General features: G+C 42.5%; 1 protein-coding gene across 2 annotated transcripts; it reads right to left on the bottom strand.

Annotated features, from left to right (window-relative positions):
- Positions 1–654: 654 nt before the first annotated feature.
- LOC139406658 (flavin-containing monooxygenase 5-like) lies at positions 655–12,969 on the bottom strand. 2 transcript variants are annotated; one of them, XM_071149508.1, is made up of 9 exons: positions 11,968–12,014; positions 11,626–11,814; positions 11,344–11,504; positions 10,000–10,142; positions 4,621–4,817; positions 4,410–4,545; positions 4,125–4,344; positions 3,195–3,267; positions 655–3,066 (listed from the first exon to the last, which is right to left on the bottom strand). In XM_071149508.1, exons 3-9 carry the CDS (start codon positions 11,396–11,398, stop codon positions 2,643–2,645), a joined length of 1,248 nt encoding a protein of 415 aa, XP_071005609.1. In that variant the 5' UTR covers positions 11,399–11,504; positions 11,626–11,814; positions 11,968–12,014; the 3' UTR covers positions 655–2,642. The 2 variants fall into 2 exon arrangements, with proteins under 2 accessions (XP_071005609.1, XP_071005608.1); XM_071149507.1 differs by lacking the exons at positions 10,000–10,142; positions 11,344–11,504; positions 11,968–12,014 and adding exons at positions 12,076–12,214; positions 12,833–12,969.
- Between the last annotated feature and the right edge of the window lie 7,320 nt (positions 12,970–20,289).

Below are 20,289 nucleotides of genomic sequence, written 5' to 3'. Positions count from 1 at the left end.
CCGCTCAAGGATTTCACCATGAGGCCAATGGTGACCTTAAAACAGTTATAGAGTTTAATGGCTGTGATAGGACAAAACTGAGGATGGATCAACAACATTGTAGTTACTGCACAATACTAACCTAAATTACAGAGTGAAAAGAAGGAAGCCTGTACAGAATAAAAATATGTATCCTGTTTGCATTAAGGCACTAAACTAAAACTGCAAAACATTTGGCAAAGAACTTAATGTCCTGGATACAAAGGGTTATGTTTGGGGCAAATCCAAATAACACATCTCTGAGTGCCACTCTTCATATTTTCAAGCATGGTGGTGGCTGCATCGTGTTATGGGTATGCTTGTCATAGCAAACTGTTCAAAATGGTTCTTGTATCTTAAATTTGAGTCCATGTTGCATCAACTCAGAAAGCTTTACCAGCCTCCATTACTCCTCCATCACTGATTTGACACAATGGTTGAGTTTCCCTGCTCAGACGTTGCATGCATCAACCAATGGTTATGTGCTACCTCATCAACTGTGTCATCAACTGACAGATTGCTATAACATAATGATGTGCTTAGCTGATACTTCAAAAGGCACTCGCATATCTGAGCTATCATTTTTGCAGGTGCATGGTAACAGTTGAGAAAAAAGAAGAAACCCGCACACTGCTCGATAGTATCACTGCTCTTTAATAAGCTTTACATATTAGCCTCACGGCCTTCGTCAGAGCTTTTAGCTTTTAGTTGATACGTAAAATACCTATCCAGGCATGTTAAGATATGGCATGGGTCAGCAAAGCCTTGGCAAAGGACCAATGCTTGTGTCAACATAACATTACGACGTGATCAATGACGCTTAGTTTGATCATGCGATTTATCAAACCGTGTGTTTTTTGTTTGTATCTTACCCTCTTTTTTTCCCCAATTACGATCTTGTCTCATCGCTTCAACAACCCAATGGACTCAGGTGCTATCTTCGAAGTTGCTTTCAAACGCCGATCTCTAGTGGACACCATACTTACAATGAAGTTAGGATTTTTTTCATGCAGTGTCACCTGAACTAGCTAAGCAGCTAATCGGGACCAAAGAACACTGACAAACAACAGGGAATGGTGTTGAATTCCGGCGATGGAATATTCTTTTGAAAATCATTTTAGGTGGAACCACACTTTCTGCACAAAGTGAGAACAATTTGTTCAGTCAACTTTCAAATCAAAACTAATAAGTCAAATAAACTAAAACAAGATCCCAGTTGTGTTGACAAAAAATGACATGTTATAATAACTACAAGTCATTGTCTTAACTTATAAAATCAAGTTGAATGAACTATGTGTTCCTTCCTTCCTTCCTTCCTTCCTTCCTTCCTTCCTTCCTTCCTGAAATTAGATCCAATAAGTCAAATGAAGTAAATGAAGACAACAGTTGTCTTGACTTTAAATGTCAAGTCAGGATAACTACAAATCTGTACATTGACTTAACTTACAAAATTAAGTTAAATTGGCTAAGACCTATGTGTTTCTTTAACTTTTAAGTCAAAACCAAGAAGTCCAATCAGTGGTCTGTGCAACTGCCTCCAGTGCACATGTACTGTTGTGTGGGTTTGAGTCTGGGTTTGAGCTTCTTAATTATTGACCTAATAGTGAACCTATGGTTTAAAGGTGGAAACCATTTTTTTATTTTTGAATTTGTGAGTGTTATTGCCTTTCCACATTGTGATTGGTGAAAAATGCTTTATTTTTATACCCCAGTTAAAGGGAGCCAATGGAAGTTCATTTTTTCATAAGTAAGAATCCCTATGGGGTGCCAACAATTGTCACAATTGTCATTTTGTGGATCGGTTTGTTTTAAATGGAATTTGATGGGTGCAACTTTGCTGGAGTGACTTCCCCCATATTCCTTGCAGCCAATAAATTGATTTTTTTGTCTCTGTTGAATTTTACAAAAACAAAGATTACATGAAATCAGTCATGATTGGCTTGATTTAGTTACACAATTTTGATATGGACAATTCAGGGATATTTGGTTTTGTCCTCTTGATCAGAAATAACCATAGTTAATTAGACAAGTTGTAATTAATGGACGACATAATTTGGAAAATAAAAAGTAATGAGTACACCAGCATTTTTCATTCATATTAGCCAGAGTTTCCCAAACTTGGTCCTGGGGCCCCCCTGGGTGCACATTTAGGTTTTTCCCAAGCGCTACACAGCTGATTCAAATAACCAACTCCTCATCAAGCTTTGATTATTTGAATCAGCTGTGTAGTGCTAGGGCAAAAATTAAAACATGCACCTAGGACCCCAGGACCGCGTTTGAAAAACCCTGATATAACCTGTACGATTTATTGCCACAGTATAATTTCTAAACAAGAAAATGCTTTATTTTAGTTGCTCTGAATGATTGTGAAATAGTTCAATCACCCCTTAGTCTGCTCGGTTTCCAGGTTTTATTTCTACCGAAGATAATAAATAGCCTGTCTTGGAAAATGTTTGAATAAAGCGAGGCTAAGTTAACACTGACGTCACATGTAGCTCGGCTTTTAGAGAACAGTACATTTTGGAAGCAATTAAGATCAGCTGTGCGGGTGATCTTAGTGTGTATTGATAGTTTAATGAGAGATAAAATGGTGGCCAACAGTGGATGCAATAGGCCCATAGTGTTCATTTCCACCCCCATATGATCTCAGGTAGACTGTATATCTTATAGAGGAGGCCTGTATGGAGTGATGAGAGACTGTGTCTGGTATAGAAGGTTGTTAGTAGGAGAACAGTGACAGACAGAGTCAGTATCAGACTAGAGGAGGCTCTGGTTCTGCTCTCTGGTTGTGGCGGCATCCTGGTCCTGAAGGGCTGGGCTACACGCTCCCACTGGGTGAGGATAGCCTGTCGGGCTCCGTCCCACTGTCCTGGCCCTCTCAGACGGTACTGGTACGGGGTGCAGGGCCCCAGTAGCACACGCAGCCCCACACCAGGCTCCCTCAACAGGAGCCCTAGGAGATTAGGACGAACCCCCAACTCCTCTGCCATGGAGTCCATGTAGGGGATATGGTCCACCTGGAGAGGGTGACGCTCCAAACAGGCAAACCTGGAGGGAGAAGGAGGGTATACACACGCAGGTGTTTTGAAAGTGCTTATACCTAATTTAAAAAAATAGTTTACCTATTGGCAAACGAATTACAGTATGAGTGTAATAACACATGGATGTTGTCCCACCTGTTTTGCAACGTGCTGGTATCTCTCTTTACGTCCTGCAGCATGGCTTCTTGTGAGGCCAGTGTTAGTAACCCTGGAGCAAGAAATCATGTAGTCCACACATTACTATTGACACAAACCTCAAATCTTCCATTGCTCGCATTCAAATACACTAGGCTACCCAACTTCAGACACAGAGCTCTGGGATGAATCAGGAAAAGGGGAGTTAGTGAGGGAGTTGTTACTTATTTATTTTTATTTCACCTTTATATAATCAGGTAAGCCAGTTGAGAACAAGTTCTCATTTACAACTGCAACTTGGCCAATTATCAGCAGTGTGACACAAACAACAACACAGTTACACATGGAATTAACAAACATACAGTCAATAACACAAAAGAAAAGTCTATATACAGTGTGTGCAAATTAAGTAAGATTAGGGAGGTAAGGCAATAAATAGGCCGTAGTGGCGAAATAATTACAATTTCACAAAAACACTGTTGATAGATTTGCAGAATATGAATATGCAAGTAGAAATACTGGGGTGCAAAGGAGAAAAAAACAAATAAATATACAAAATAATATGGGGATGAGGTAGTTGGATGGGCTATGTACTGGTGCAATGATCTGTAAGCTGTTCTGATAGCTGATGTTTAAAGTTAGTGAGGGAGTCTCCAGCTTCAGTGATTTTTGCAATTCTTTCCAGTCATTGGCAGCAGAGAACTGGAAGGAAAGATGACCAAAGGAGGAATTGGCTTTGGGGGTGACCAGTGAAATATACCTGCTGGAGCGCACGCTATGGGTGGGGACTGCTATGGTAACCAGTGAGCTGAGATAAGGCGGGGCTTTACCTAGCAAGAACTTATAGATGACCTGGAGCCAGTGGGTTTGGCAACGAATATGAAGCGAGGGCCAGCCAACGAAAGCATACAGGTCGCAGTTAGTTGTTACCTTTAAAGACCTGGGTGGCCCAGCGGGCCTGCATCTCAGCCAGAGGGTTGATGGCTCCCAGGTTACAGATGAAGCCCACTACAGCCAGACTGGGCCGAGCCAGCCGCGGGGGGAACACATAACGGTACAGACACAGGCGGTGACCACCATGAGTCAGCAGACCCGAAGGCAGGAAAGGAAAGTCATAGTTGTAGCCAGTGGCAAACACCACAACATCCACCTAGGGAAGAGAGGGAAGGTAGGGTAGTTGGGATAAGGGAAGAAATAGTGTGTGTGTGTCTTCACCTTTTCCATGACGCTCCCATCCTCAAACACCACACTGGAGCCTTTGATCTCCCTGATGTTAGGTTTGACCAGAACACGACCAGAGATGATTCGACCAGGTAGATCATCATTCACCACTGGGATCTGGGCAAAGAACCTGAAATAGATGGATGGATCAATGGATAGATCAATCAATCGGTCAGTAAGTCAGTCAGATATGTAGAGATTTTACCTGTGTTTTGGTTGTAGGCCGTACAGTCTGTGGTCAAAGGTTCTGTTCAGTTTCTTCTCCATCATCATGGTAATCCAGGAGGGGAAGAGCTTCTGCACTAGCCTGTCCAATCTTGAAGTGCCCACCAGGTCACCTGGCAGTCCCCCCGCCCCCACCCTGCTGACCACCCATGCCCCTTTCCGCGTGCTGAGGTACACCTGTAGACCAGGAGAGAAAGGGTTAATGATCTTTGGCAGAGATGGCCAACTCTATTCCTGTTCATGCTATCTAGTAGTTTTTCATACTTCCGTCAGGGTTTCTTCAAAGACGGGACAATCTCAACTTGGCTACGCCATTTCCCGGTTGCTAAAATTGTAATAGTTTGCCTAATTTATCTTTGTGACAAAACAAGCAACTATAGTGTAGCAGGTATTCCCAAACTGGGGTACTCCCAGGGGTACGTGCAATGCAGTCCGGGGTACGCCAAATAAAAATGTGATTAAAATTTAGATTTAAATAACAACACATTGTCAAATACAGGTAGCCTAGTCAAATAATTAACATCCAATCACATTAACCGTTACTCTCTCGCGGGGATTCCACTAACGGTCCGTAATGGATCAAAAGTAAGGCCTGCGTCCATAGAGACACATACCAGCTCTACTGGTAGTACTGCTACTACCTGCAGTACTACACCTGCACCTGTTGGCGACACAAGTTGTTCTGCTTCTGTAACGGATGTGAAACGCTAGCTTAGTTAGCGGTGGTGCGCGCTAAATAGCGTTTCAATCGGTGATGTCACTTGCTCTGAGACCTTGAAGTAGTGGTTCCCCTTGCTCTGCAAGGGCCGCGGCTTTTGTGGAGCGATGGGTAACGATGCTTCGTGGGTGACTGTTGTTGATGTGTGCAGAGGGTCCCTGGTTCGTGCCCGGGTATGGGCGAGGGGACGGTCTAAAGTTATACTGTTACACTTCCACGAGCACATCCAATGCTAGCATCAGTAATTATATATTTGTTGTAGCAGAGCTGGTTAGGCTGTTTTCATGTTATCCAGGGCGTTGGTGACTAACTGTGCTGCTGGCAACAATTTAAGAACTTTTTGTTTTGCGGACGTTTACTGACACCGGTCATGTTCAACGGGTGTTGAGCGTTCGTAAATTCATCAGTTATTTTGCGCGAGAGTGCTCTGAAATCGGAGTAGATTTGCAGAATTAACAATGTCCATTGATTAGCACGACTATACCACTTAGCTAAGAATGATGTGAATAATCAAGTCAATAAACGTTGGGTAGTTAGTTTGATAGCAAATAGTTAATATACTGCCTGGCAAGTTCAATGTAATAGTAGCCAACAAACATTAGGTAACTCGCTAACATACCAGTACATGCTGCTGTAATGCTATGCGGTACGTAACTTATTTGAAAAGTCATTACTTTATTCCATTGCTCAATATTTTCTTAACATTTGTCACAATTAGTTAAAGCATTGAATTTGTATTTGCTCTCGTCGGACTCCGGCTGCATATTTTCCGCAATTTTCTTCCAATCTGAAAAGTTATGAAGCCACACCCTTTTCAGAAGAATTGGATTATGGGCCCTAAAAGTACAACAGTGTCCACTGCATGTATACTTCGCATTTTGGCAAATTTAGTACGATATCCGGGAACTTTTGGCACGATAAGTATATATCCATACTATGACAAAAAAAACATTTTTTTTATTAACAACAAATCAATACATAAAGCACATGAGGGAACACAAGCAGTCCTACAAGTCCGGCAGTTCTACAATCTAAGCTAGATGCCCTCAATCTCACACAAATCATCAAGGAACCCACCAGGTACAACCCTAAATCTGTAAACAAGGGCACCCTCATAGACGTCATCCTGACCAACTGGCCCTCCAAATACACCTCCGCTGTCTTCAACCAGGATCTCAGCGATCACTGCCTCATTGCCTGTATCCGCTACGGATCCGCAGTCAAACGACCACCCCTCATCACTGTCAAACGCTCCCTAAAACACTTCTGCGAGCAGGCCTTTCTAATCGACCTGGCCCGGGTATCCTGGAAGGATATTGACCTCATCCCGTCAGTTGAGGATGCCTGGTCATTCTTTAAAAGTAACTTCCTCACCATTTTAGATAAGCATGCTCCGTTCAAAAAATGCAGAACTAGGAACAGATATAGCCCTTGGTTCACTCCAGACCTGACTGCCCTCGACCAGCACAAAAACATCCTGTGGCGGACTGCAATAACATCGAATAGTCCCCGCGATATGTAACTGTTCAGGGAAGTCAGGAACCAATACACGCAGTCAGTCAGGAAAGCCAAGGCCAGCTTCTTCAGGCAGAAATTTGCATCCTGTAGCTCTAACTCCCAAAAGTTCTGGGACACTGTAAAGTCCATGGAGAACAAGAGCACCTCCTCCCAGCTGTCCACTGCACTGAGGCTAGGTAACACGGTCACCACCGATAAATCCATAATTATCAAAAACTTCAAGCATTTCTCAATGGCTGGCCATGCCTTCCTCCTGGCTACTCCAACCTCGGCCAACAGCTCCCACAGCTACTCGCCCAAGCTTCTCCAGGTTCTCCTTTACCCAAATCCAGATAGCAGATGTTCTGAAAGAATGCAAAACCTGGACCTGTACAAATCAGCTGGGCTTGACAATCTGGACCCTCTATTTCTGAAACTATCCGCCGCCATTGTCGCAACTCCTATTACCAGCCTGTTCAACCTCTCTTTCATATCGTCTGAGATCCCCAAGGATTGGAAAGCTGCCGCAGTCATCCCCCTCTTCAAAGGGGGAGACACCCTGGACCCAAACTGTTACAGACCTATATCCATCCTGCCCTGCCTATGTAAGGTCTTTGAAAGCCAAGTCAACAAACAGGTCACTGACCATCTCAAATCCCACCGTGCCTTCTCCGCTGTGCAATCTGGTTTCCGAGCCGGTCACGGGTGCACCTCAGCCACACTCAAGGTACTAAACGATATCATAACCGCCATCGATAAAAGACAGTACTGTGCAGCCGTCTTCATCGACCTGGCCAAGGATTTCGACTCTGTCAATCACCATATTCTTATCGGCAGACTCAGTAGCCTTGGTTTTTCTAATGACTGCCTTGCCTGGTTCACCAACTACTTTGCAGACAGAGTTCAGTGTGTCAAATCGGAGGGCATGTTGTCCGGTCCTCTGGCAGTCTCTATGGGGGTGCCAGAGGGTTCAATTCTCGGGCCGACTCTTTTCTCTGTATATATCAATGATGTTGCTCTTGCTGCGGGCGATTCCCTGATCCACCTCTATGCAGACGACACCATTCTGTATACTTCCGGCCCTTCCTTGGACACTGTGCGATCTAACCTCCAAACGAGCTTCAATGCCATACAACACTCCTTCCGTGGCCTCCAACTGCTCTTAAACGCTAGTAAAACCAAATGCATGCTTTTCAACCGTTCGCTGCCTGCACCCGCACGCCCGACTAGCATCACCACCCTGGATGGTTCCGACCTAGAATATGTGGACATCTATAAGTACCTAGGTGTCTGGCTAGACCGTAAACTCTCCTTCCAGACTCATATCAAACATCTCCAATCTAAAAACAAATCTAGAGTCGGCTTTCTATTCCGCAACAAAGCCTCCTTCACTCACGCCGCCAAACTTACCCTAGTAAAACTGACTATCCTACCGATCCTCGACTTCGGCGATGTCATCTACAAAATAGCTTCCAATACTCTACTCAGCAAACTGGATGCAGTTTATCACAGTGCCATCCGTTTTGTTACTAAAGCACCTTATACCACCCACCACTGCGACCTGTATGCTCTAGTCGGCTGACCCTCGCTACATATTCGTCGCCAGACCCACTGGCTCCAGGTCATCTACAAGTCCATGCAAGGTAAAGCTCTGCCTTATCTCAGTTCACTGGTCACGATGGCAACACCCATCCGTAGCACGTGCTCCAGCAGGTGTATCTCACTGATCATCCCTAAAGCCAACACCTCATTTGGCCGCCTTTCGTTCCAGTTCTCTGCTGCCTGTGACTGGAACGAATTGCTTTTATCTCCCTCACCAACTTCAAACATCTGCTATCTGAGCAGCTAACCGATCGCTACAGCTGTACATAGTCTATCGGTAAATAGCCCACCCAATTTATCTACCTCATCCCCATACTGTTTATATTTACTTTTCTGCTCTTTTGCACACCAGTATCTCTACCTGTACATGACCATCTGATCATTTATCACTCCAGTGTTAATCTGCAAAATTTTAATTATTCGCCTACCTCCTCATGCCTTTTGCACACAATGTATATAGACTCTCTTTTTTCTTTTTTTTCTACTGTGTTATTGACTTGTTAATTGTTTACTCCATGTGTAACTCTGTTGTCTGTTCACACTGCTATGCTTTATCTTGGCCAGGTCGCTGTTGTAAATGAGAACTTGTTCTCAACTAGCCTACCTGGTTAAATAAAGGTGAAATAAAAAAATTAAAAAAGCATACATAGATTACAAACAATGGACAATCGAGCTAGGGGGTACAATATCACATTAGAATTACACAAGGACCTTAAGGGACATACATATACTTACAATTCTAACAGCTTTTTTGTTAGTAGAGCATTTAACCGTCTTAAAATACAGTTCAATTTCTTTTTGTAGGCTACGAAAAATGTACATTTGTGTATATGAAATTTGGCCAAAAGAATAATGAAATGAATTACATAAATGTTTCAGCTTATTTCTATTGTATGTAAAGAATCCAAACAGTACATCTCTCCACAATAGTGTAAAATATTCATACATGTGTTCAATTATAAACCTACTGATGTCTTGCTACTACAAATAAGCATACTATATACTCAATTCACATCATAAATAGTATGGTTAAGTTTGAGTATTCGAACACAGCTATAGAGAAGGGGTCCTTATGGTATTCTTATCCTGATTCATTTTAGACAAATCTGACGGAGTTGACCAACTCTTTGGACATATTTTTTAGGATTCAATAATATTTTAAGCCACAGAGGGCTATTTCAAGAAACTACACAATATCCCTTTTTCAGTTAATATTATTGGCATAATTATTATTTTTTTATTTTTTTATATGAGAGTTTGAAATCTGGATTCTTTGCGCTGAATAAGGGCATTTATGGGCATAGTGCTGACATGAAATTAATAATATTGAAAATATTAAAATTCCCAAAACAATTACTTTCCCTTATAAAATTATACTAAATTTAATGTTTAAGCTCAAATAAAGCAAAAAAATACAGATATTTTTACTATTAAAATGAAGTTTCCCTGCTGGTCATGGATTGTCCCAATTTTCAAGAAACCCTGCGCTGCATAATATCTGAAAGAATCACTTCCAGAAGAATCAGAGGATTTCCCACTCACCTGCTCCGCTACTCTGCTGGCATCCACAGCGATGTCACCTCCAGAATTCCCAATCCCAACCACCACCACCCTCTTCCCCTGCAACCCCTCAGCACTGAGGTATTCCCAACTGTGAAAGTACCTGCCCTCAAACTCTTCTATACCTGGGAGGATCAGATAATCAAATTATAAATAATGAAACTTGTGGTAATTGATTGATGATGATGATTGAGCATGATATTCAAATTATACTTTGTGAGAGCTATGAATGGGATATACAGTGCCTTCAAAAAGTATTCATACCCTTTGACTTTTTCCACATTTTGTTATGTTACAGCCTGAATTTGAAATGCATTAAAGTAATATGTTGTGTCACTCACCTCACCAATGTCAAAGTGGAATTATATTTGTAGAAATGTTTACAAATGAATAAAAATGAAAATCTGAAATTTCTGTATTGACTACCTCATCTCTGTACCCCACACATACAATTAACACGGGTACAACCACAAAGATCAAGGAGGTTTTCCAATGCTTCGTAAAGAAGGGCACCTAGTGGTAGATAAAAAAATAAAAATAGCATAGAATATCCCTTAGAGCATGGTGAAATTATTAATTACTCTTTGGGTGGTGTATCAATACAACCAATTTACCCATGACTCCCTGGAAAATAGTGGCAGTTGTTACTGAGTGAAGTATCCTGGCTAAATAAATTAAATGAGTCACTGCAAGATACAGGCATATCATGTTATGGGTATGCTTGTCATCAACAAGGACCAGGCAGTGTTTTAGGATAAAAAGAAACAGAATAGAGCTGTGCTCAGGAACACCTGGTTCACTCTTCTTCCCAATAGACACTGGGGAACAAATTCACCTTTCAGCAGGACAACAAGGCCAAATATACACTGCACTTAACTTACCAAGATGACATTGAAAGTTCTTGAGTGACCTAATCACAGTTTTTACTTAAATTGGCTTGAAAATCTATGGCAAAACTTGAAAATGGCTGTCTAGCAATGATTAACAACCAACTTGACGGTGTGAACACTTATTTCTGAGATATAGATATTTCTGTATTTCATTTTCAAACTTGTTTTCACTTGTAAATGATGGGCTATTGTGTGTAGATCGCTGATAAAAACATTTTTTTAATCAATTTTGATTTGAGCCTGTAACAGAACAAAATGTGGAATAAGTCAATGAGTATGAATACTTTCTGAAGGCACTGTGCACATGATGTATGTATGCATGATGTGAATAGGATTTGAGTCTATATATCTCCAGTGATAGTAGCATATAAATGGGAAATAATCAAATACACAATGACAATGGGGACTATGATAGGGATAGCAAATGTAAAGTTACCTGGGAAGTCATTGAGAGGCAAGTGTGGTTGTGTAAAGTGACCGGTGCAGACCATCACAGCATCAAAGACCTGAATCTCCCTCTAACCTTCTCTCTGTCTCCACCTCCCACTGGCCTGACACTGGGAAGTCTGGCCTCTGACGCACACTCACCACAGTGGTCTGACACATGCAGGCACGCACGCACACACACATTAAATGAATCACTATTTACCGTCGAAAGGGATCCTAACATAAGATGTGACTGAATAAACATCCACTTCCTTCCTTCATGCCCTCTGACCTGGAAGTAGATGTGCTTGAAGAGGTCAAAGGTCTGAGCGTAAAGTCGTAGGTAGCTCAGCAGCTGGGGTTGGTGCATGTTGTTGGGCAGGTGAGCAGGAGGAGGGAAATCGCTGTATGACATCATCTCCTTGGAGCTGTTGATGATGACAGACTGGTAGATGTTGGCCCTTCCTGGGTCTGGATGCTCCTAAAGGACAAGGACAGACTGAGGATAAGCACTAATATGCCCAATACATTAGATATTGGAACAAAGCCAGAGTAATTTATACTGGATCAACTTTAGATATTGAAAGAGAGCCGGTGTCATTTAAATATGGATCTCCAGCAGTAGCGGACACACACTCTCCCAGTGACTGAGATGTTCTCCCTGTATCTTCTTACTGAGACGAACACTCTAATCCACTATACTGGTTAATCAGGCACCAGGTTCCTCAACCAGCTCCCTCGCCTTGAACCTCCACAGTCCCCCGATGTCATCACTGCTCTCGAAACAGGTGGGCTCCAGACCCTCATCCAGACAGCTCTTGATGCTGGTCAGACCTGAGGGACCCGCCCCAATCACTGCTACTATACACACCATGATGGAACTACAGAGAGAGAGAGAGAGAGATGGTTAGTACCAATCAAAGTGCCATTGGAATAACTACAACCAATAACGAATACATAAGTTACAATATCACTCTCACTTCTGTCCACGCACACCATCACACATGTCCACTTGTGACGAGATTGAGGAACCCTGGCCTGTACAGGCAGGGGAGGGTCATGGTCAGACCAAATCAGTGTCTGATTGGTTATTGGGGAGTGGCAGTGTCTCAGGGGGATGGTCATGAAAATGTTCAGCTCGGTGCCAAAGTCTTGACCCCTTGACTATAGGCCATGGTGGGGGGAAGGGCATTGGAGTGAGGTGGGGATGAGAGAAGCACAGCACCACTGGAAGTGGAATTGTCAATGCTTTCTAATTAGTTGTCTTTTAACCATGTCGTTATATTTTAACTGTGAAACAGAGAAACAGGGGAAAAAAACTTGAAACAGTCATTTGCTTTTCTCTGAAGGGGCTGATTGGCTTTTCAACCCATACACAATTTTCAATCAATAAAGGATTGTCTTAGAGACCTACAGCTATTTAAGTGGGTTTGAGTAAATCTGTACTATAACTGTACATTCATCTCACCCCTTTAACCTTCATCTGAGAGAATGTATACCTTAACATGTAGTTTATCTACAGAGAGAAGCAGCAGTTATGTGAATGTGAACTTTGGGCTATTTTCTTTTATAGCTTTTGTCCTGGTCTCCACTCCTTGAGGGCATGAGGCAGCGGGAGGTTAAGGGGCAGTCTCTATTGCACTCCACACTGCCCTCTCCCACCTGGACAAGAGGAACACCTGTGTGAAAATATTGTTTATTGACAACAGCTCAGCTTTCAACATCATAGTGCCCCCCAAGCTCATCACTAAGCTAAGCACCCTGGGACTGAACACCTCCCTCTGCAACTGGTTCCTGGACTGCCTGACGGGCCACCCGTAAGTGGTGAGAATTAGGCAACAACACATCCGTCACGCTGACCCTCAACACAGGGCCTCCTCACGGGTGCATGCTTGGTCCCCTCCTTTACTCTGTTCACACACGACTCCAACACTATTATTAAGTTTGTCGGTGATGATGAGGCCTGGCAGTGTGGTGCCAGGACAGCAAGCTCTCCCTCAATGTCAGCAAGACAAAGGAGCTGATCGTGGACTACAGGAAACAGAGGGCTGAGCACGCCCCCATTCATGACTTGTGTTTGTTAGTGACAGAGACATGGTTGTTGCATTCAATCGCTTTCAATGGCCTTCACCAAGTGAGGGCCTACGTGAATGTTTTTATTCAAATTAAACTCTTTATGACATAACAAATACCTTAAGGTCTTACATTGACCGTCTAGTTTTACTCTAGCACACTGGGCCCGGTTTCCCAAAAGCATCTTAAGGCTACGTTCATCTTTAGAACCTTCATAGGAGCATCATTACATCTCTGAGCTGTTTCCCCAAATCATTGTTACTAACATTGCACTTGAAAATGCTTGTTATTTACCAACTGCCTCAGACCACTTGAACAGCTTAGTGTGTTATTAGATACGTTTGTTCTCTACCGAGTCACTTTATACACAGAAGATATCTGCTAAACAAAGAATCAACATGTTTATCTGTCTCTCTGTGACTTCTGGTAGCTTCACAATGAAGCTCACTACAAATAGAAAGTTGCCAATGTCTTTGAAATTGTTACATTTTTTTATGAAAACTGAGAGATGACTGCATTAAAAGATAAATAGCCGGCCCTACAGTATTGTCACGCCTACTCCCGCTCCGGCGCTCGACGTCACCGGTCTACTAACCACCGCCCCTGGCAACCATCATTAAGCACACCTGAACATCATTATTTCCATGATTAATCTCCCTTTATTTAGCCCTCAGTAGCCATCAGTCAATAGTTAATATTGTTTTTATTCACGCTCTGTATGCTTCTCGTGTTTTGTTTCTCTGCTTTTGTCATTATTAAACTCACCTTCTGCACCTGCTTCCTGACTCCCGGCATATACAGTACCAGTCAAAAGTTTGGACACACCTCCTCATTCAATAGTTCTTCTTAATTTTTTTGTATTTTCTACATTGTAGAATAATAGTGAAGACATCAAAACTATGAAATAACACATAATGGATCATGTAGTAACCAAAAAACTGTTGCACATATCAAAATATATTTTATTTTTGAGGTTCTTCTAAGTAGCCACCCTTTGCCTTGATGACAGCTTTGCGCACTCTTGGCATTCTCTCAACCAGCTTCACCTGAAAAGCTTTTCCAACAGTCTTGAAGGATATGCTGAGCACTTGTTGACTGCTTTTCCTTCACTCTGCGGTCCAATCCATCCCAAACCGTCTCAATTGGGTTGAGATCGGGTGATTGTGGAGGTCAGGTCATCTGATGCAGCACTCCAGGGTAGCCTAGTGGTTAGAGCGTTGGACTAGTAACCGGAAGGTTGCAAGTTCAAACCCCCGAGCTGACAAGGTACAAATCTGTCGTTCTGCCCCTGAACAGGCACTTAACCCACTGTTCCTAGGCCGTCATTGAAAATAAGAATTTGTTCTTAACTGACTTGCCTAGTTAAATAAAGGTAAAACATTTTTTTTTTTTTTTTTTAAATCTCCGTCTTGGTCAAATAGCCCTTACACAGCCTTGAGGTGTGTTGGGTCATTGTCCTGTTGAAAAACAAATGATAGTCCAGCTAAGCCCAAACCAGATAGGATGGCGTATCGCTGCAGAATGCTGTGGTAGCCATGCTGGTTAAGTGTGCCTTGAATTCTAAATAAATCACAGACAGTGTCATCAGCAAAGCACCCCCACACCACTTCCATGCTTCATGGTGGGAACCACACATGTGTAGATAATCCGTTCACCTACTCTGCGTTTCACAAAGACACGGAGGTTGGAACCAAAAATCTCACATTTGAACTCCTCAGACCAAAGGACAGATTTACACCGGTCTAATGTCCATTGCTCGTGTTTTTTGGCCCAAGCAAGTCTCTTCTTCTTATTGGTGTCCTTTAGTAGTGGTTTCTTTGCAGCAATTCGACCATGAAGGCCTGATTCATGCTGTCTCTGAACAGTTGATGTTGAGATGTGTCTGATACTTGAACTCTGTGTAGCATTTATTTGGGCTACAATCTGAGGTGCAGTTAACACTAATGAACAAATCCTCTGCAGCAGAGGTAACTCAGCGTCTTCCTTTCCTGTGGTGGTCCTCATGAGAGCCAGTTTCATCATAGTACTTGATGGTTTTTGCAACTGCACTTGAAGAAATGTTCAACGTTCTTGAAATTTTCCGGATTGACTGACCTTCATGTCCTAAAATAATGATGGACTGTCATTTCTCTTTGCTTATTTGAGCTGTTCTTGCCTTAATATGGATTTGGTCTTTTACCAGATAGAGCTTTATTCTGTATACCACCCCTACCTTGTCACAATACAACTGATTGGCTCAAATGCATTAAGAAGGAAATTAATTCCACAAATGAACTTTTAACAAGGGACACCTGTTAATTGAAATGCATTCCAGGTGACTACCTCATAATGCTGGTTGAGAGAATGCCAAGAGTATGCACAGCTGTCATCAAGGCAACGGGTGGCTACTTTGAAGAATCTCAAATATAAAATAGATTTTGATTTGTTTAACAATTGTTTGGTTACTACATTATTCCATATATGTTATTTCATAGTTTATGTCTTCAGTATTATTCTACAATGTAGAAAATAGTAAGAATAAAGAAAAACCCTGGAATGAGTAGGTGTGTCCAAACTTTTGATTGGTACTGTTCGTAACAAGTATAGGCTACATAAGCCTACACTGTATAATTCAATAATATTGAAATCAATTTCATGTTCATTCCATTTAGTTATTATTTAGCTAATGGTAGGCTACTGTCTGTAATTTTGACTCATATATTTCATTTTTTTTTTATTTTTTTATTTCACCTTTATTTAACCAGGTAGGCTAGTTGAGAACAAGTTCTCATTTGCAACTGCGACCTGGCCAAGATAAGGCATAGCAGTGTGAACAGACAACACAGAGTTACACATGGAGTAGACAATTAACAAGTCAATAACACAGTAGAAAAAAGGGAGTCTATATATACATTGTGTGCAAAAGGCATGAGAAGGTAGGCAAATAATTACAATTATGCAGATTAACACTGGAGTGATAAATGATCAGATGGTTATGTAAAGGTAGAGATAGAGATATTGGTGTGCAAAAGAGCAGAAAAATAAATAAATAAAAACAGTATGGGGATGAGGTAGGTGAAAATGGGTGGGCTATTTACCAATAGACTATGTACAGCTGCAGCGATCGGTTAGCTGCTCAGATAGCAGATGTTTGAAGTTGGTGAGGGAGATAAAAGTCTCCAACTTCAGCGATTTTTGCAATTCGTTCCAATCACAGGCAGCAGAGAACTGGAACGAAAGGCGGCCAAATGAGGTGTTGGCTTTAGGGATGATCAGTGAGATACACCTGCTGGAGCGCGTGCTACGGATGGGTGTTGCCATCGTAACCAGTGAACTGAGATAAGGCGGAGCTTTACCTAGCATGGACTTGTAGATGACCTGGAGCCAGTGGGTCTGGCGACGAATATGTAGCGAGGGCCAGCCGACTAGAGCATACAAGTCGCAGTGGTGGGTGGTATAAGGTGCTTTAGTGACAAAACGGATGGCACTGTGATAAACTGCATCCAGTTTGCTGAGTAGAGTGTTGGAAGCAATTTTGTAGATGACATCGCCGAAGTCGAGGATCGGTAGGATAGTCAGTTTTACTAGGGTAAGTTTGGCGGCGTGAGTGAAGGAGGCTTTGTTGCGGAATAGAAAGCCGACTCTTGATTTGATTTTCGATTGGAGATGTTTGATATGGGTCTGGAAGGAGAGTTTAGAGTCTAGCCAGACACCTAGGTACTTATAGATGTCCACATATTCAAGGTCGGAACCATCCAGGGTGGTGATGCTGGTCAGGCGTGCGGGTGCAGGCAGCGAACGGTTGAAAAGCATGCATTTGGTTTTACTAGCGTTTAAGAGCAGTTGGAGGCCACGGAAGGAGTGCTGTATGGCATTGAAGCTCGTTTGGAGGTTAGATAGCACAGTGTCCAAGGACGGGCCGGAAGTATATAGAATGGTGTCGTCTGCGTAGAGGTGGATCAGGGAATCGCCCGCAGCATGAGAAACATCATTGATATATACAGAGAAAAGAGTCGGCCCGAGAATTGAACCCTGTGGCACCCCCATAGAGACTGCCAGAGGACCGGACAGCATGCCCTCCGATTTGACACACTGAACTCTGTCTGCAAAGTAATTGGTGAACCAGGCAAGGCAGTCATCCGAAAAACCGAGGCTACTGAGTCTGCCGATAAGAATACGGTGATTGACAGAGTCGAAAGCCTTGGCAAGGTCTATGAAGACGGCTGCACAGTACTGTCTTTTATCGATGGCGGTTATGATATCGTTTAGTACCTTGAGCGTGGCTGAGGTACACCCGTGACCGGCTCGGAAACCAGATTGCACAGCGGAGAAGGTACGGTGGGATTCAAGATGGTCAGTGATCTGTTTGTTGACTTGGCTTTCGAAGACCTTAGATAGGCAGGGCAGGATGGATATTGGTCTGTAACAGTTTGGGTCCAGGGTGTCGCCCCCTTTGAAGAGGGGGATGACTGCGGCAGCTTTCCAATCCTTGGGGATCTCAGACGATATGAAAGAGAGGTTGAACAGGCTGGTAATAGGGGTTGCGACAATGGCGGCGGATAGTTTCAGGAATAGAGGGTCCAGATTGTCAAGCCCAGCTGATTTGTACGGGTCCAGGTTTTGCAGCTCTTTCAGAACATCTGCTATCTGGATTTGGGTAAAGGAGAACCTGGAGAGGCTTGGGCGAGTAGCTGCGGGGGGGGGGGAGCTGTTGGACGAGGTTGAAGTAGCCAGGCGGAAGGCATGGCCAGCCGTTGAGAAATGCTTGTTGAAGTTTTCGATAATCATGGATTTATCGGTGGTGATCGTGTTACCTAGCCTCAGTGCAGTGGGCAGCTGGGAGGAGGTGCTCTTGTTCTCCATGGACTTCACAGTGTCCCAGAACTTTTTGGAGTTGGAGCTACAGGATGCAAACTTCTGCCTGAAGAAGTTGGCTTTAGCTTTCCTGACTGACTGTGTGTATTGGTTCCTGACTTCCCTGAACAGTTGCATATCGCGGGGACTGTTCGATCTTAGTGCAGTCCGCCACAGGATGTTTTTGTGCTGGTCGAGGGCAGTCAGGTCTGGAGTGAACCAGGGGCTATATCTGTTCTTAGTTCTGCATTTTTTGAACGGAGCATGCTTATCTAAAATGGTGAGGAAGTTACTTTTAAAGAAAGACCAGGCATCCTCAACTGACGGGATGAGGTCAATGTCCTTCCAGGATACCCGGGCCAGGTCGATTAGAAAGGCCTGCTCACAGAAGTGTTTTAGGGAGCGTTTGACAGTGATGATATATTTCATGATGTGTAACAACACAATTATGTGCCAAATCTTGATTCAGTGCATCATTATAGGGTAAGCATTAGAATAACCTCCCTCAGTATTTGCAGCCATAGGTGATGATATCTGTGATGATATCTTTAAAGGAGCTGATCCATCATCAGTATTGTGGAATAATTATAATGTTCATTCTTTGGAGTCTAAGACGTTGGGGGAGGGAGGAGGCAGTCCTAAGCTGACATTATTGTTTTAAGACAGTCATACCATGGATCCTTTAGCTATTTGATTTAGAATGTTATGACCCCTTTAGGTATAAAATGTGTTATTTAAAAAAAATTATTTGTTAAAATATTGATTTTGGCTTTTACTACTAAAGCCCATAGAAATGCATTTAATAACACATTTATAAATGGCAAAAAGGACAGTCAAAACAATGTATCATAAGAAACGAGGTTTTGAAGTGTCTGTCCTAAATCTAGGAGATATTTTTTTATTTTAAAATCAGGAAATATACATTTTTAACACATATTACACCTTCATACCCCTTTCTTCATAGTTGTATGATTTTTTTTAAAACGGTACCGGTTACCTTCAGAGGAGTCCTGTGACACGTGGGGGTCCTAGAGACTAAGGGAGAACACCATTTTGTTTGTGAGAATCTACCCTTTCCACAGTGCTGTCACAGTACTTTTGTAGCCCTAACAGTATGAACGCTACCAAACAGACAGCCAACAGTTGGCACATCGACGGTACTGACTTCAGACGACTCTCCTGACACTTGTCGAGGTCGTATAGCAGAACAGAGAACACCATCAGGTTCGCGAGTCTCTATTTCCATAATAATGTAGATCAAACCGTTTGGACGCTACAGACATTTGCATGAGAAGACCGATTGATTCCGTACAATTGTACAATTGATTGAGATGCACAATGCAAACCCCCGATATCTCTAGCTTAAACTTGACAGATTTTGATGGGGATTTTTATATTATGTAACTTACATTGACGCACCGGTGCGTCAATCGACTCTAAGGGATTTAAGGTAAGATTTGAATGGAGAAAGTTGATCCGAGATTCAGTAAGCGATCGACACATGCTTCAACGTTCCCTCTGTGTGTTGTTTTGGGAAACGCATGTTACATCTTCGGACGTCGTAACAAAGATGCATCCTTAAAAACACAGATAAGCCTAAATTCCGGCATGCACGGCATCAGGCATGCACTTCACATTATGTCACATTATGCTGGCTTGCAAGTGATGTGCTATTCCTATTGGAATTACAGCCAGAGTGAGGATATTGAACAATTGGAACTTACAATCACAGACAAACTGCATTTGGAATGGCTGCTAAGGTAGAAAGGATTGATAACTGAGACCTAAACTGGAACAACCATCTCAGTAACGGGTGAAATAAGTCCAACTTCTAACATTGGATGGAAACCTTAGACAATTTTATGTTATTGTATGTTTGTGTAGCATAAAATCAATCAATGTAGATGTAAAGCACAGATTTTGAAACAACAAAAAAAGATCTACCTGAAATAGATCATAACGGTTATTAACACCAACACATGGGTTCTTATACACCACTAAGAGTTCATTTAACTCCCGAATCAACTCTAGAAATGTTATAATGAACATT

The sequence above is a fragment of the Oncorhynchus clarkii genome, chromosome 4 (assembly GCF_045791955.1).
Source record: "Oncorhynchus clarkii lewisi isolate Uvic-CL-2024 chromosome 4, UVic_Ocla_1.0, whole genome shotgun sequence".
Taxonomy (NCBI): Eukaryota; Metazoa; Chordata; class Actinopteri; order Salmoniformes; family Salmonidae; genus Oncorhynchus; species Oncorhynchus clarkii.
This window is presented reverse-complemented; position numbering and strand designations above follow the sequence as displayed.